We start from the raw sequence: 17,162 nt of genomic DNA, 5'->3' as shown, positions 1-17,162 counted from the left end.
GCAAACTGTGCCACTGTTACCTACAAGCTCCAACAAAACAGGGCTCTCATTCATTTCTACTTCAGTTCAGCTATCTTTGTGACCTTTGTGAGACTTTTCACCGCGCTGTACATTCCAGCGTGGAGTTATTGCAAATGCCCTTGGTGGATCACCATAAGGACGTCTGAGCGGTTAAGACTGCATGAAAAGATGCAAAGAAAAGCACACAATGATTGATTAAATTCCTCTTTCAGTTGTGTTAATCTATTTTGTTTTGGGGGGTTTTGGAGGATTTTTAAAAACATGAAAAGCATCGGGAGTCACGGACAGAGCCGGGAATTTTGAGATAGTGAAGAAAAGATTATCTGTGGACTCTTATGTTCCAGCGACAAGTAGGTGGTGTGGTGATGCAGCGGTTAGCAGTTTTGGCTCACAGGAGAAAAAACAAACAAACTTCTGCACGTGAACCTTCCTGAGGCCTGATGCGTAGTTTGCATGTTTTTTCTGTGCCTGTGTGGGTTTTCCCCTGGCGCTCCAGTTTTCTTCTACAGTCCGAAAACACACATATCTTGGTGATTATAACTGTTGATTTTAAGTTCATGTGGATGTGCAATAGATAATAAATAATAATAATGGATTGCATTTTATATAGCGCTTTTCAGGACCCCTCAAAGCGCTTTACAATACCACTATTCATTCACTCTCACATTCATACACTGGTGAAGGTAAGCTACAGTTGTAGCCACAGCTGCCCTGGGGAAGACTGACAGAAGCGAGGCTGCCATATCGTGCCATCGGCCCCTATGGCCAACACCAGTAGGCGGTAGGTGAAGTGTCTTGCCCAAGGACACAGCGACCGACCGGCAACCTTCCGATTACAAGACGAGCACCCAACTCTTGAGCCACGATCCGACCCGATAGTGGGTAGAATAAACGTTTGATATGAATATGCTGATAAATGTGTCTTTATAGTGTAAAGCATTTGGTGTGGGAAATGCACTATGTAAATGCCAGTCCACTTCCAAGTGTTTTCTTTTATTCCTATTTTACTGAACAAAAGTAAAAATATTTATTTTAATCCTCTTGCAACCGTGATAATTTACCCCCCCATCCCCCTTCATTCTCTACATCAGGAGTGTCAAACTTATAGGTCACATGCAGTTCAATCTCATTTTAACAGTAAAATCATTCCACCATAACCTATTAAAAAAAAAAACTTAAGTGTAAATAAGTACTTCCTTAAAACATTAAACCTGAAATAAATCTAGCCTAAGAACAAAAAATAAATTTACTTACAGCAAAATTTCTGTTTTTCAACTTTCTATCATTAAAAAAATGTTTCAATCAAACTCAATGAACCAGGTCAGCATGGCTCTTTGGTGAAAACTCCTACTCTGTAATTTTTAACAATTTACCCAGCATCCAGTGGTCCAGATTGTACCCCACCAGGCCAGTTCTGACCAATGGCCACTAAAGCCCAGAAATTAAAATAAAAGTAAATCACTTCCTTTTTAGCCTTTTGTTATGACACCCTAAATTCTCACACACACACACACACACACACACACACACACACACACACACACACACACACACACACACACACACACACACACACACACACACACACACACACAAAAAGCTGAGATGACCTGAGTGATCCCAGTGAGCAGAAACTCAAGAGCAGTAGCTCTTACTAGCCAATTACAGAATCTAAATCAAAATGAAAAGACAGCAAAACTTCAAGTTCAACACTTTATTTTGTGCTTTCTTCTTCAAATAGTGAAGTGAATAATCTCACTTAGATTTTAAAAGTATTTATATAAATAACATTTCAACAAATCACAATAAGGGTTGCTATTTACAAAGAGGAATATTCAATCCTATTTTAACAATAAATAGGAGTAAATCCAAACTCTAAGTACATCTAATTAATAGAAACACAACTATGCAAAGCAATCAGGGTGCACAATGTCAAGTTTTGTAAATTAAAAAAAACAACAACATACAACTGTTACAATTCTTACACAAAGGAAATAATTAGAAAACACTGGGGGCGGGGGGGACTATCTACAAATGTGCACTCCCAATTCATAGGGAAAAACAGATATATATGTATATGTTCATATAAGGTGCCTAAATTGCACTGTGCAAAAGAGGTGTCTACAGTATATAGCCACCCATCCACTGAAAATAAGCTGCCAAGACAATATGTCCTGTCACATAATAATGCTGAGCCACTGTTAACAAAAGAAAAGAAAAATCCTTTACACAGCAACAAAAATCAAGTTACCAGGACTGAAGCGAAACAAAGTGTGAGGTTAGGGTTAGGCAAAATACACCCACTTTTCAGGCTAACTATGAATGTGCGAAAAAAGCAAGTCAATCATATCCGGCACGCCTGAAGCTCGGGCCACGTCTACCGCTGTCTGACCGCTGACGTTGGCGTGTTTAAGGTTGGACCGTGGCGCCAAATACTTCACAACATCCCGGTGGCCTTCCCGGATGGCGATGTGAATAGGGAGCGCGCCACTCCTGTCCGGGATGTTTACTGAGGCGCCGTACTCCACCAGAACCTCCACGGTGTCAAGGAAGCCTGTTCGAGCTGCGTCGTGGACAGGCGTTATCCCGTGCCTGTCCTGGACGTTGGGGTTGGCTCCTTTTTCTAACAACAGGCTGGCAATCTTGGAGTTCCCCATCATCATCACCTGTTGAAGACATTAGAGGAGAGGTGAGGAGAGTGCACTCTCAAATTCAACACCAGTGTGCAACCCTGAGAGTTTTTTTTAACAGTCTTGCATCAAGCCGGATTCTTTTTCAATGTAATAAACACAAGCAAACAAAGTAGGAAGAGTTAGGCCTTTAGTACATCTATGCAGGAAAAACAAATCATGCCAATACAGCAGCCCTACATTAAATTTTACACCAGTGTGTTGCATTCATCTAGTGTTTCTGTTTTTTTTGTTTTTGTTTGGGGGGGGTTAGAAGAAAATGAGTTAATGTTAACTATTGCACTTAAATAATACTTGAAGTCAGTTATAAAGCATAAATATCAAACAGCTTTTTAGTTTCACTTCTGAAATTTTGAGGGATTTTTAATATATTTTATTACATATGAAACATCTCAAACTCAAAGTTTCGTCACCCTGAGTTTAGAGAAATTTTGAGGGACACTTTGTTTTCACTAAATTTGAACAGTGAATTAAATAATAAACACAATAACTGCAGGCGACATCCCTGTTCGGGGTCGCTCTATAAATGGTGAGGACATATTAGGTGGACTCCAGTGTGAGGCATCACTCCTATTCACTGCTGTTTATAACATGACTAACGCTAAATACAGGCCATATAACTAAACGGGCTGTGGGGGCAGAAGCTTTCGTTTCAAGTTAAATAATTTATAATTTTACTGTCTTTACAGACACCTTTATTGACACGCTTTATTCTAACATTAAAAACATGGCGCTACAAGCATATTCGAGAGAAGCGGCTGGTAATTTTTCCGCAGGCCATCGTTACAAAAGAGAAGGAGATTATTCTGAGACCATAGGACGAACTATGTTTGTCCACCAAATGAAATGTAGGGCTGTTAATACTTCTGTATATGTTTATAGATCTCACGTGAACACTTGAATTGATCCTCACCTGTAGGGCAGTCCTGCTAAACTCATTTGGAGTATCAGGATGCACTCTGCATTCCTCCAGGATCCTCTGCACCTCGCTGGTGTTCCCTTTGGCTGCTGCCGCCGTCAGAGCTTTGCCGGCATCCATCTGACTAAGGACCATTATAGTCTGCCTTCCTGCCTGCTCGGAGAGAGACGTACCACAGTTAGGAGGAACGCAAAACAAACACGATAAGAGGGAGAAAAAAAAACCAAACTGAGGCTGGCAGGTTATTGTCGCCTACAGCTAACGTTACTACAGCATCCGGCTAACGTAAGCCGTAGTTCCCCGCTGACGCCATGTTATATGACTCCGTGCTTACTATTCGGAGTTCTGCCGGCCGCTTTAACAAAGCGTACTGCTGAACAACACAAATATAAGCTCTACCGCCAGAGGCAAGTCAACTGAAAGACACAAACAACTAGCCTCCCGGCTAACAGCTAACGTTAAAAAGAGAGCTAAAAAAACAAAACGAAAGCGCATTCAAGCTACCTGGTTTACTTCCACAATATCCAACGCGTCGCCAAGATTTTCGACCCCGCTGTCTCCACGAACCAGTAATTTTTAAAAGTAATTAAAACAACACACGTTTATCAACATTACAAAATACATTTGCGCGCTGAGCGCTATACAGCGGTGTCTCCAGACTACAATTTACAAACATTGGGGAGAACATACGCTGGCCAATCGCAGCTCGCCAAGAGGGTGTTGCGCTTCCATATATGGTAACTCGGGAGGAGTTACAACTCTGTTACTACGCTGTCACTGTGGTAACAGGAGCATTTGACCAATCGGCGCACAAGGCTAAGAAAGCGGGCGATTCGTATACGTTGAGGTCTTCAAAGGCAGTTCATTCAGATTTCTAACCTTCGAGTGTATTTCTCCAGAGGCAAGTGTGGAAAAAGGCGGGTGTAAGCATTTAATTTTGGGCGGAATTTAGCGACTGTGATTGCACAAAGCCTTACTACAATACGATGGCAAAATCCACCTTGTGTGGTGTTTTAAACTCAAGAGAAAGACAACGTTTTTCATTAACACCAAGGTTAATGATTACAAACTGTTCTAAGTGAATCATTTTATTAATTTAATAATTAAATAATTTGCAGTGCTCACACAATAGAACATCACAATCAAATTGCTCATAGATTTAAAAAACACAAAACAACACACACAAGATCAATGTTACACAGAGCAGGTGAAAATTTAAAGACATTCTTTCAGTCTAGTTAAAGTGATCATTTATGCTCCTTAGGAAGTCCTGGAAGTGAGGAAAATGTATTCAAGTTTCTCCACAGGTGTTACACATTGGTCCTCAGCTGGTAATCTAAAAAAATAAAATAAATAAAGAGAGTTAGAAAGGTTAAAATTGGACTCAGTTATTGCATCTGGGTAGGTCACTTCCTGCTTGGTACAACCAAAGTCCAACAGACTACTAATATACCTCCACTTTGTGTTATGTAGCGGACCCACGGTAAAGCCTGGTACCCACTTTTTTCTATAATCTTCATATACCGCACCTGGTGGAAAAAAGCAGCAAGACACATTTGCGTAGTTAAAGTCCAGCTTCCCACAATCATTACACCAATTGATACTGGACCAAAGGGGTGAACTACGAAGTGAGATTAATGGGTTAGTGAGCTATGCTGAGCTTAAAGAGCTTTCTGTGCCAGGAAAGTGGCTCACTTTATGCCTGGCTAAATCACGTGTTCAGAGGTTTTGCTTAAAACCGGATGAAAGTGCGATCTTTTATCTACAGCATGTTTTAAGTGCGTCATAGATTCTCTGCTGGGGAACCATTTACATTTAATATTTAATACTTTAGAGTCTAAATGTATCCAGTTTAATGTCCAGTCATCACCTTAGAAATGAAGAGGATCGCAAAAGAAACTTACGGATAAATCAATTAAATGCTTATTTTAACCTTCTCTGTAATTGCTAGATTAACAATTGCCTGCAATATTGCATTTTATTATTATATTTAGATTTGTAATTGCCATGTAATTATCATATGATTGTGATAACGTCTCTGATTGGAGTAGGATAGTAGTCATTTTGTGTGGAAGAAAAGTCACACAACCCATGAAACACACCTTTTTGTATGAGCGAGCACAGACGTTGAGGCAGAAAGCCCGGCTTAACGGAGCTGATAACTGCCAACATGATACCCATTATCTCCAACTGGGGTTTTAGGTTTTGTTAAGTCAAGTAAAACAAAGAAAGCCTGGCTGTGTTGAACTTTATTCATAGTATAATAAGCAGAATAGGAAGCTTCCCGGGTACCATTTAGAACTTTATAATGCATAAATAATAAAAACAGTATACAAGACTTTCCATAAAGATGCTTTGATTGTAGTTTAGTCATACTACTTAGGTTTTTTGACGTTAAAGGAAACCAACACACCTGTATTCCTGAGACTGTGAAGTATGGGATTTCAAATTTCACAGTTATGGGAGGTTTGCTCTCCGCCTCTTCATTCTCCACGCTGGGCAAACCAAAATGAGCTCTCATGAGAAACTCTTTACCTCCCTGCATGGATGGACACACACAGTAAAAATGTGTAAGACACAAGAAAGCATAACTTTAGTCTGCAATCCAGTCTGCAATAGTTACAACATGTTGTGAATTTCTTACAGGAAAAGACTTGATGGTCCACACAACCAGGTTCTTCTCAGGCACATATTTGGCATTTCCTGTGCTGGTTTTGAACTTTGGCGAGTCTGCATCACTGGGGACAGGGACCCTCACTTCTACGTTATTTGCCACCGACTGCTTTTTAAACTGTCCCTTTGCCTGCAAATACAGGAATGTTATAGTAGGATATCTTATGAAAGTCACCTTTTTCCTGTTGTTTAAGGGAGACTGCCCCGTCACTGGACAGGCAGCGTAAGGACGTCATTGGTTTTTGAAACCGAACAAAGACAGTTAGTTACTGATGGTTAACAGGGAGTCGTGTGATTGTTGGTTTGTTTTTTTCTAATACTGTAGGGTCTCTACCTTACGATATGGAGCACTTTGAAGCAACTGTTTCTGTGAAAATCAGGCTATAAATAAAATGGAACAATGGAAATCACTTTTTGCTCTAACAGTTTGTCTCTAGCAGGTTTGGGGCTAAACAGTTAAACCATAGATATAAATGTAATTGTGGTTAAAAAAAAACCCAAATATAATTGAGTACAGTACCTTAACCATAATTTCCACTCGACTGTGAGAAAATTTCTCTATGACAGATTCGATCCATATCAAAGGCTTCACCTTTAAAAGACAAAAGGTAGAGTTCAGTTACACACAAGTTTAACATTTTATCTACTTAACATGCAAAAAATTCTGTTTAAATGTTAATTTAATCCACGTGTTAATGTATAGTACTGTAACGCTCACAAAAGTTTGCTTTCTTTCATTCACTTACTCTGTTTAAGTCTTTACACTGTTTCTTTTCCTTATCATGTGAATTTCTCAGTCATTTTTATGTATTTATTTATGTAACTAGTACAAGGAAGTAATTCTATTAGCAACTTCTACAGTGCACAAAACATAAAGATTAATAAATGCAACAAATATCTGAATTTCATATGAGTATAAAGTAGTGAGCTGGACAATACATGAGTATTGATGCGGTAGGACATGAGTTCAGACTCCCCATCTGGAGGAATGAAGGAGATTGTTCGATCGCTCTCAAAACGTGAGAGACGGACACACTGATGGAACTTCACGTCCTCCATCATCACCGTCTTTCCTTTGTCACCTGAGCATAAATCAACACAGAGTACTTAAAGTACAAATAAACAGCACCAACTTGTTTTTCCTCTAAGACTGGGGTAACACAGTGATAATGGGTACACAGAGGTCGCATACGTACGTCCAGTGAGGCCAAAAAGCACTCGATCATTGAGGCCCAGGCGCAGTTCGGGCATCCCCGACAGCATGGTTTTTAGCTTGATGCTGCCCACAATGTCACTGCTCATCACACTGCCATTAGCATTCACCTAAACAAATGACATTATTAAATCATTTAAAAATTAGTTATTTTGACAAATATTTGAACAATTATTAAGGAGAAGAAACGGATTTAAATAAATGATTTTGACTTTGTCACAAAAAGTATTTTGTCACTTAAACTGACAAAATACATCAATGGCTTCACTAACACACTGCTAAAATTTAAGGGTACATCACAGTATAATATCAGTTACACATATCAGTAACAGTTACACACCATAGCCTCGGAGGACTAAACAGACTTCATCATGCTACCCTGAATGCTGCTAGGTGCCAGGTTGAAATTCAGGTCACATGCACTACTACGTTTTGCACTTACAGTTTGTATAGTTTCTAAGACGTTAAGACTCTCTAAGACTTGTTTTTTTTTCTTGCTTTTTATATATACTGCCTATTTAAAAAACATAACTTTTTTTGCATATAGAAGAGTAAAGTGAACAAGTCAAATTCCTTGTTTGTGTGGACAAACTTGGCCAAATCCTCAGACCCCCTGCGAGACCTTACACTGGTGCAGTGGGCCCTGGGTTACTCGTAGTGCAGGACATTGCCTCATCTCATGAGACTTGATTTCCTGGAATATCAAAGCCAGACCTGAACCCAATCAGAGCATCTGACAGCACTACAGACTGTCCAAAAGCTAATTCATGGACTACTCGAGTTCTGGGAGGAGATACCACTGGACACAGTACCAAAATGTGGGAGCTATATCAGCCCGTGATTTCAATCTTTAACCTTAATTTTTGGGGTGACTTTGAATCCACCCCTGAAATGTGTATGTCAGCAAAGATTTTTTTAATTTGAATATTGCATTCATCCAGATCCAATGTGTAATTAAAGTGTTCCCTTTACAAAAATGTAAATAAGCAGTTAGTCCTAAAACTAACTTAGTTATAGGACTAACTATAGAACTGAATTGAACAAGACTTCAGAATTGAATCAATAATGTAGTCGTTACATAACCAAACCAATAGTTAGTATGCAAGTCCAATGGAATGAGGAATCCTTCCTTTCATCTTACCAATACATTGATGGACTCGATGACATCAATGAAGACCTCGTTCTTTTTGTACTTGATACCCTCTGACCTCCAGGACACAGCATTGGTCACAGTTGTCGGCACCTTGCTCTTTGCTACTTCAAGCTTGGCACCTTCCTGAGTAATGTACCTACAGCAGAGAGGTGAAGCTTTGCTGTCATGCAACACCAGACTAGCTTTTAAAGATATATTTAAAAACTGTGTGTGTGTGTGCATGTTGAAGATTCTCACTCTTGTAGTATCTTGCTGTCAGTAGTCTGAGGGAATCCAAAGTCCATAAGTTCATCCAGCAGCTCATAGACAACCACAAAATTATCCTGAATGCTCTCCTCTTCCAGTTCTTTAAAGTACTCTGTGAACACCTGTGTACGGACATGCAAACACCGTCATTATCTGGACAGGATTTGAGTAACTGCCAGAATTTACTCTGGATTACAGCCATCTTTGACTGTCATGTTTCACTGATGTCCCAAAACAACAAAACCATTTCTTTGGAACCAGGATGCACAGGCAACAGGAAATGTTTACATTATTCACCACACCAGGCATCACTCACCTCAACTAGTTTGTAGAGAAAGGCATACACCAAGGAAGCGTTGGAGTTCTTGTTTGTTGTAGCAACAACTGTATCGAGATCAGGTCAAGGAATGTTATGAAGTTAAAAACACTGCTGTAAAAATCAAGGACTCATCTTTTCATATGATTGCTAACGGTCACTGCCTGCAAAGGATGTCATTAAACACTCAGGACAGGGATACGGTAGAGGTTGCTGTGTTTGATCCACATGAAGTGAACGTTGCCGTGTGACATTACGGGACAGAGAAGACCTTCCTCTTCATGCTGCATGAGCAAAGGCATGAAGTGGTCAATCTCTGACATGTCCACATCGCCTTTGTAGTTCCGACAAATCAGCACCTGAAGAAGGAAGCATACCAGCACGTGGTTACGAGACAACTGTTAATATAGAAATTACTACTTATGGAATGGCTTCTAGTGTCATTCTGTTAAATGATTGGAGGGCAATGGATATCAAAATAGCAGAGTTTCAAACAGACCCTCAACTGGAAAAGCGATTAGAGAATGATTGGATATAATCACAATAATAACAACTGATCTTGTGATTCTCAGTAAAAAGAACTAAGCTCACTGATTTTAAAAATATTAAAATTGTCTTTATTTTTAAGAAATACTCTTCTTTCTCTTTAATTAAAAATTTCTCAGATTAATTGTCAGTTTGTCCCTAATAGTGGGACAAAGTGATAAAAATTTGTCACAGACATTAAGACAAGACTCAGACATCGACCTTTTTTTAAGGTTCCGAGTCTTATTCATAATATTTCTTATACAAACATGTAATCTGTTAAAACACCAAAATATCCATAAATATCCTTAAAAAAAAAAAAACCAAGCCTTTATCTACCAGAAATTTACACAAATTAATCCATCTTTAATTAAACATGGCTTCATTTAGACATTTAAACCTAAAAATTCTGATGTGTGAATAAAAGTAAACAAGAAATTGGAACATGGCCTTACTCAGCGTTCACATTCCTGTTTAGGAATGATAGGTACATTTAATATACGTTAAAATACACAAACCACCAAGATGGGCAGAAATGTGAACATCAGAGGGACAGGACAAGCTGAGCACTTTGGAAGCAAAGTTAGAGAGGTGAGGCTGAGATGGTTTGGAGGGCAAAGGATGTTCAATATGCAGTTGTCAGACAGAAAGAAGACAATAGAGGAGGTTCATAGATGTAGCAAAAGGAGACATGGTGAGGGTTGGTGTGACAGATGAGGATGCTACTGGATAGGGTGAGATAGAGGCAGATGATCCACTGTGGCAGACTCCAAAGGAAGCAGCCGAAAAAATTGAAGATTCTTCATGGAAGTAAGCACCTGGGGAAAAGCATATCATCGAAACTTTTGAACCCTGACACCTGCATATTCCTCCCTTAACTGATCAGACAGGAAAAGAAATTTTAATGATCAGATTATGAGATAAATAAAATCAAACAGGCAAACTGCATTTTCAAAAGACAAAACCACTAAATATAAGAAAATACCAGTCATAAGTAAAATAATAGCAGAAAATTAAAGCTTTTAATCACCAATATGGCAGCACTTTACAACAGATGCTGAGACAATAATTACAATGATTAGTTACAATGTGACTATTATTATTATCACCATCATTATTATTATCATTATTATTAGTTCTAGCTATAAAGTAGACTAAAATTCTATGCTGTTTTCACATCCCAGTAGAAGTGGAAGAGAAAACCTTGTGCACGTGTTTCCACCAGCATGCAGCCTGTTTCAGTTGCTCCTGCTTTTTCTCTTTATTTTAATTTTTTTCTAGTTACTTATTTCTTTGTCCTTTAATACTCTCTAAGGAAATTATGTAAAGTATTCTGATTCTAATTCTGAAGTGGTTGCTAATCTACTCTGAATGGAAATAATCATCCTTTTTTTGCCCCTTCATTTTAAAAGTTTAAAAAAAAAAATGGAAAGCTCGAAGAGAATAGTATTTTTGATAGCTCTGTATAAAGTTAGGATCCATAAATATTTTTCTTTTAGTTGTTGATGGGACTGATTGTGTCATGACATGTATAACAACAGTCTAATTCACCCAGGTCATGCATGAGAAGGAGATATTATTATCTGGTGATGGAACCTTAGGTGTAGGGGAATAAAAATGTAAATAAAAGTTTTTGATGATGATTTGTTTAACCAATCAGAACCCAGACCCCTCCAAAAACAGATCTATATTTGGTACATCCCCTCTCCATCTCAGTGTCGACTGGCCTTGGAAACGACACATGCAAAACCAACCAACCTTGAAACTTGCTGGTGAAAAAATAAATAAAAGAATGTATGGATTGAGCTTGGGTTGGAGTAGATAAATAGTAATGTCACCCCATCGCACACGCAACATGAAGCCACGAGAAACATTAACTCGAGGGTAAAGTTACATGTTCTGTCTGTCATGCCAGAGTCATGCAGGCTCCTGTGTAAACATAAACGTGACGGTGACACAAACTATCTACCTGAAGGCTACATGTGCTGCAACACGCTTTCGCTTCCATTGTTTAAAGCTTAATTTGCATTGCCATGTATCCGGAAGTAGAAAACTAAAAGTAAAATAAAATAAGAAATATAAGAAAGAGTGTGTCGCAAGGTCTGTTATAAATTTTTAACAACGCGTTTAATGTTTAACAATTAAAAGAGCACCAAAAAAATTCAACACAGCAACCAAAACTGGTTGCTGTGTTGTTACTTATTCCTGCGCGCGTGGCAGGAATAAGTAATTATCAGTTGTCTAAAATTAGCTCGAGCTTTGCTCTTACCTTTCCCTTCAGATCCAGCACAAAAATAGCGGAGGCGGACATCGTGTCTGAACCCGGAGGACCAACAGCGTGAGATTTCACGAAGCGCCGAAACTGAGTTTAAAGCCTAACTCGAGACTTTTTGCAGCAGCTTTGTCCTGAAAATGTCAGGAACCGTTCAGGCCGGGCTGATCGCGGAGTCCACGGTGTCTTTTTCCTGAAGGTCCAGTGACGTCACAGCACGCAGGTGAAACATTAACTAGCTCACCTGAGTAAATGAAGTCCAGGAAGGGTGTGCTCCCCGCTTTAGCCGCCAGAGTGCGCCACAAACCGACAAATCATAGCAGGCACCGCGACAAGTGTGTGACCTCATGACCTCTGTTGGTCGAGAGGTTTTTCAGCGTTGATCTTCTTCTTCCAAGTAAGAGTCCACCCCATCACCCCCTCCAAATGCTGCTTCATTTTACAAGTTAAAAAATAATGTCATAAACTTATATCTGGAATTAGGTTTTCAGAAGCAGTAAAAGCAGCACTTCTTAAGCACACCTGATTATTCACCTGTGAAGATTGTGGGTAGGTATGATGTTAGCTTAAATCTTAAGTCGCAAGTAACATTTTCTTATTTTAAGCATCTGTGACACATTTTCTTGTTGCTGTGTGACTGTTGTATAAGTTAAAAGAAATACTTGTTATTTTATTTTATTGTATTTTATTGATGTAATTGTGGTTTTTAAGTTATCGGTTGATTGTCTGTAGATCGATGGTTGGATGTGTTGTGTTGTTTTTATCTGTGGACCCTAGGAAGAATAGTTATCGCTGCGGTAACAACTGATGGGAATCTGAATAAAGAATAAAGAAAGAATAAAGACTGAAATAATTATACTTCTTCTTCTTCTTCTTCTCATAATGATAATGATAATATTAATAAAAGTACTTTGAAAGTTGAAAAATTCAAACAGAAGACCAAAAATAAAATTAAAAGTATACAGATCAATTTTTAGACTCAAAATTCAAAAGTCATGCAAAACATCTATCCATGTCTATAAATATTACATGTAAATACAAATTTTTACAGCAGCACAAACAGAAAAGCTGCCAAACCTGTTGTACGACTTTTTGTTTTCTTTTTGCTAAAAATCTAAGCAGCATAAACCTATTGAAGTATGTATTACACACTGGGGATTTTAGACTTTGTTAGTTAGTTGGTTATTAGCTTATTGGTGATGCAGTGCTCAGCGCTGTCACCTGTTTCGACCCTTCTTGGGCTTTCCGCCTAGAGTGTTTGTCCTGCCCAAGTTGAAATCTTTTTTGGATTCCTCCATAAGTCCAGTTCACCCCCTATCAGATGAAATATTCTCCAGCACACCTTGGCTCTACTTTTAGTGTAGTACATGCACTTATACTTGGAATGACAGGTATTGCACAAATTTATGAGCCCTATTAAGAACCCCATGAAGACAGAAATCCAATATAAACATATCTGAGACACGTGGTGACCTCGGCTTATGCTTGTTGCTTTTTTAAAGATTATTCTTCTTTGATTTGTTTGCAGTATTTCTTTCATTGTTTAAGCTTGATCATTCTGTATTCACTATTGACATTTATAATATGACATTTCTTCTCTTAAATGACACCTGTCAGTACTTCTTCAATGATAAAGCTATGTTTTAAATGAACAATAGAAACAAATAGTTGCAGTGTTGCAGACAAACAACACGTTGGGTGTTATTAATCCCCCGAAGATTAAATCCTGTTCTACGTTGATCTGCGAGTGTGGCATGCTGTCTTTAGCTTCAGGGCTGTACAAACATTTTTCTGCTCACATGCTTCGGGAGCTCGGCCTCTCCGTATGGTTTTATGCCTCAGATCTCAGCCTCCACTTATCATCTGTGTGTAAAGAGGCTTGCCTTAGAATAACATGCGCGTGTGAACATTTGCATCAGGACACCAGATGGAGATCAGTCGTTTCCAGTATCCCACTCCTTTTGACAATATAGGGTTGGTTCCTCTTATCTCGTCACTTTTTTTTCCTAATGATAAATTACTTTATCTTAGCTATAAAAAAGAAAGGCACACCTTAGGCATGTTGCATTCACACAGGATATAAGATACAGTAGAAGTGACTCAGAATAGCCTGGTGCGCCGATATTAGTCATTTTATATGATGCATTTTAATTAAAATTGTGCGCCGCTACAGTTTCTTAGCACTGTGCAGCTTTTTCCATTCGAGATCTAGAAATGTTTTTCGTTTTAGGTACCAGCATCTCTGCGTCTTCATTTAACATTTAGCAATGAGCAGACTAGAGTATGTGTTTGGCTCTCCCTTATTAGTTGATGTTATCTGAACTATACAGAAATGACAATGGCAGAACAGAAACGGCTGCAAACATAGGGAAGCAATAGTCAGACGAGAAGAAAAATAATTTCCTGCTGCTTACACACTTGACAACAAAACAATAGTATGCCCACTCCTAATTGTATTAAAATACTTCAGATGTTTTAATCTGCATCCATTGGAAATTGTGTCCATGTCAGCTTAAGGAAGTGAGCATGACTGAGGGTTGGTTTCGACCTGAAATGTCTGCAGAATCTAAAATTCAGCAGAGCATTAAATATTATTTGCAATGTTGTAGCCAAAGTGGGATTTAATCTTAGATCCTAGCTTTTTATCTTTGAGTACAAAATAAACAAACAAATAAATAAATAATTAAAACTTAAAAATGGTTTTCTTTGATTTGGATAGAATTTTTTTTTCTTCTCTTTCACCTACCTTTTCTGCATTTTGATGGCAAAACAATCACTCACAATGCTCTAATGTTATTAATATTATTTGCTGTGCAGAGTTTTCCACAGTGCCATCAGTAGAAAATGGTCATCGTCAATTTTAACAGGGTTGGTACATTTGTCTTACTATGACACTGGAAATATATCTGTTGCGTATATCTAAAGTCTCAATTATTTTAAATCCATTCATTTATATATAAAATAGAAACGGTCTTGATCATACCTTTCTTAATGTGACTTAAAATCAGGAGCAAATGTAAGACATTTCAGCAAAACACCACTCAAATTAAACCACTTAATCATTGTGATTAATGTTAATGTAAAATTAATATTAATTAATTTTCTTAACTGATGCTCCCATGATATCTCCAGATACAGTAGGGTAGTATTTTGTACTATGCAAGATACCAGTAAAACTCACCTGAACATGGTAAATATACAGCACAGCAATAATAATTCACCATATTTAGGTATTAGCTAAGCATAAGAGTTAATTTTTTTACTTATAATGACTCGAGATTTGTATCCTTATCTCTCCACATGTGCTAGAAACATTAGTGAGCTTGGATGTGTGAGATAAAGTGTAATACAAAATCATGATTCTATGGGAAACACCAAAACTTTGACTGTCAACACTATGCGAAAGCAAACGGAGGCTGCTGGGATCAGGGCGGTTGAACTCAGCATGGTGGCTCGGGGGGTGAAACTAATATCATTGAAAATAAAGGCCGTGAGTGCTAGCTTTGGACCGGATGTCGACTGTCCAGCAGAGATGTACCTGACTTTGCACTTTTCTCCTCATCCAATGGAGCCTCTTCATTTTACAGTGTGTTAAAACAAACAGCTTTCCATTTTACAGCACACGTATCAGCCGAGAGATAGCAAACCCGTTTGGCCTCTACAACGTCAAACAAAAGCAAAACAGGTTGTTGCTGTTACCTTGCCATCGGGACATTTGGTACTCTGTTTGGTAACCTGACAGGGGAATATCTGTCCTCCATCTGTCACCCATCTCCTCCCACTGCCGGTTTTCGTAAACACTCCCCTTTGCTTACGAATCAGTGGTGTGAGATTGAGCTCCACCCTTTTTTTGCCACTAGGCCAATCGTAAGACAACAAACATATGTAAATGGTGAGGCGATTAGAAGATGCAGATGAAAGCCAGCATAGCGGGGAACAGGTGTCACTAGTCACCTGAGCCCCAAGGGTATCTATTGTCTCCTGGGTATACAGACAATGGTTCTCAAGCAAACTATCCGAGTGTCAACAGTGATGCTGGTGGCGAGGGAAAAATAAGGTTTAGTTTTCTGGATATGCTGTTTTACCGTACATGCAATCAGGCCAAATCGTTTGATTTAAATATGCAACCACAAGCTGACTGAAAAGCAATTGTGCAAATATAGAGATGACATTTGGCCTCGAGCAGATGTGAGACTGTTGGGTGTGGAAATTTTCGAGTGGAATGTGGATCCCAGTTCTTGACAGACAACATACCACAGCTTTCCAGTCAGTCAACGTGACGACGATGCAGCATGTACCATCGTACGAGCAGGGCCCAAACGTGACGTCAAATCACACTTCAGTTCTCTTTATGATATGCCATAAACACAGTCCTAAAATAAGTCCAATAATTATTTATGTTATTTATCTTTTGATGGCCTTCTTTGTGTCCTGGCAAAGAGACATCCCTCTAATATGCAAACAGATAGATAGTACAGTAGGTAACCATCACACAAGTAATACTTGTGCTGCATGCACAGTCCATAAAATTAAACCTTTATGACTTAGTTTTAATCATGTCTTTACTTCTCTGTTAAAATCAGCCGAGTATTATGAGGAAAACTCACTTAACTTCCTTCTGTCTTATCATGATGTTACCTTTTAGCTTTTATAGAAAGACCTTTTTTATTGTTTATTGTGCAGAACACAGAAGTATACCACATATATGAATTGGAACTTATGGGTTAGCATAACTGTTACTCTCTTTTACTCAGCATACCTTAGAGTAGTGCTTTCACAACACAATGATACAGTAAGGAAGTGAGTGAGTGTATATGACTTGCTGTAATTTACAGTCTAGATTAGATAACGGGCCCTTTTTACTAACTTCAACACTTTGCAACAAAATACAAAACTGTTTATCTCAGTTTATCAGCCCCCACAACTTTCGCTAAACAATCTTTTTGCTGTGAGGCAGCAGTGCTGATCACTGCACCTCTTGTTTTAAAAACTTAGAGTAACAATGATGTGAAACTTGAGTTTTAACTCACACCCTATGTTGCAACCTAGACACATCATTAGTGGTGTAACCTCTGGTTTTTCAGGTCTTTCAATATGATCCGCCCTTGTCTAGACAACTCAGTCAGGGGTAACC

General features: G+C 38.7%; 2 protein-coding genes across 2 annotated transcripts; both read right to left on the bottom strand.

Moving 5' to 3' along the window:
• Positions 1-1,720: 1,720 nt before the first annotated feature.
• Positions 1,721-4,581, bottom strand: cdkn2d (cyclin-dependent kinase inhibitor 2D (p19, inhibits CDK4)). Its single transcript, XM_040024556.1, has 3 exons — positions 4,135-4,581; positions 3,625-3,783; positions 1,721-2,687 (listed from the first exon to the last, which is right to left on the bottom strand). The coding sequence occupies exons 2-3, from the start codon at positions 3,763-3,765 to the stop codon at positions 2,334-2,336; spliced, it is 495 nt and encodes a 164-aa protein (XP_039880490.1). The 5' UTR covers positions 3,766-3,783; positions 4,135-4,581; the 3' UTR covers positions 1,721-2,333.
• Positions 4,582-4,702: 121 nt separating this feature from the next.
• Positions 4,703-12,243, bottom strand: ap1m2 (adaptor related protein complex 1 subunit mu 2). The gene is made up of 12 exons (XM_040024553.1): positions 12,026-12,243; positions 9,434-9,590; positions 9,232-9,299; positions 8,907-9,037; positions 8,658-8,805; positions 7,500-7,626; positions 7,243-7,385; positions 6,824-6,895; positions 6,275-6,433; positions 6,044-6,169; positions 5,084-5,159; positions 4,703-4,966 (listed from the first exon to the last, which is right to left on the bottom strand). The coding sequence occupies exons 1-12, from the start codon at positions 12,065-12,067 to the stop codon at positions 4,941-4,943; spliced, it is 1,275 nt and encodes a 424-aa protein (XP_039880487.1). The 5' UTR covers positions 12,068-12,243; the 3' UTR covers positions 4,703-4,940.
• Positions 12,244-17,162: the final 4,919 nt, after the last annotated feature.

Source organism: Simochromis diagramma, unplaced genomic scaffold (genome assembly GCF_900408965.1).
Source record: "Simochromis diagramma unplaced genomic scaffold, fSimDia1.1 OVJJ01000302.1, whole genome shotgun sequence".
NCBI classification, from domain to species: domain Eukaryota; kingdom Metazoa; phylum Chordata; class Actinopteri; order Cichliformes; family Cichlidae; genus Simochromis; species Simochromis diagramma.
The sequence above is the reverse complement of the archived record's forward strand: the minus strand, read 5'-3'. Positions and strand labels throughout refer to the sequence as shown.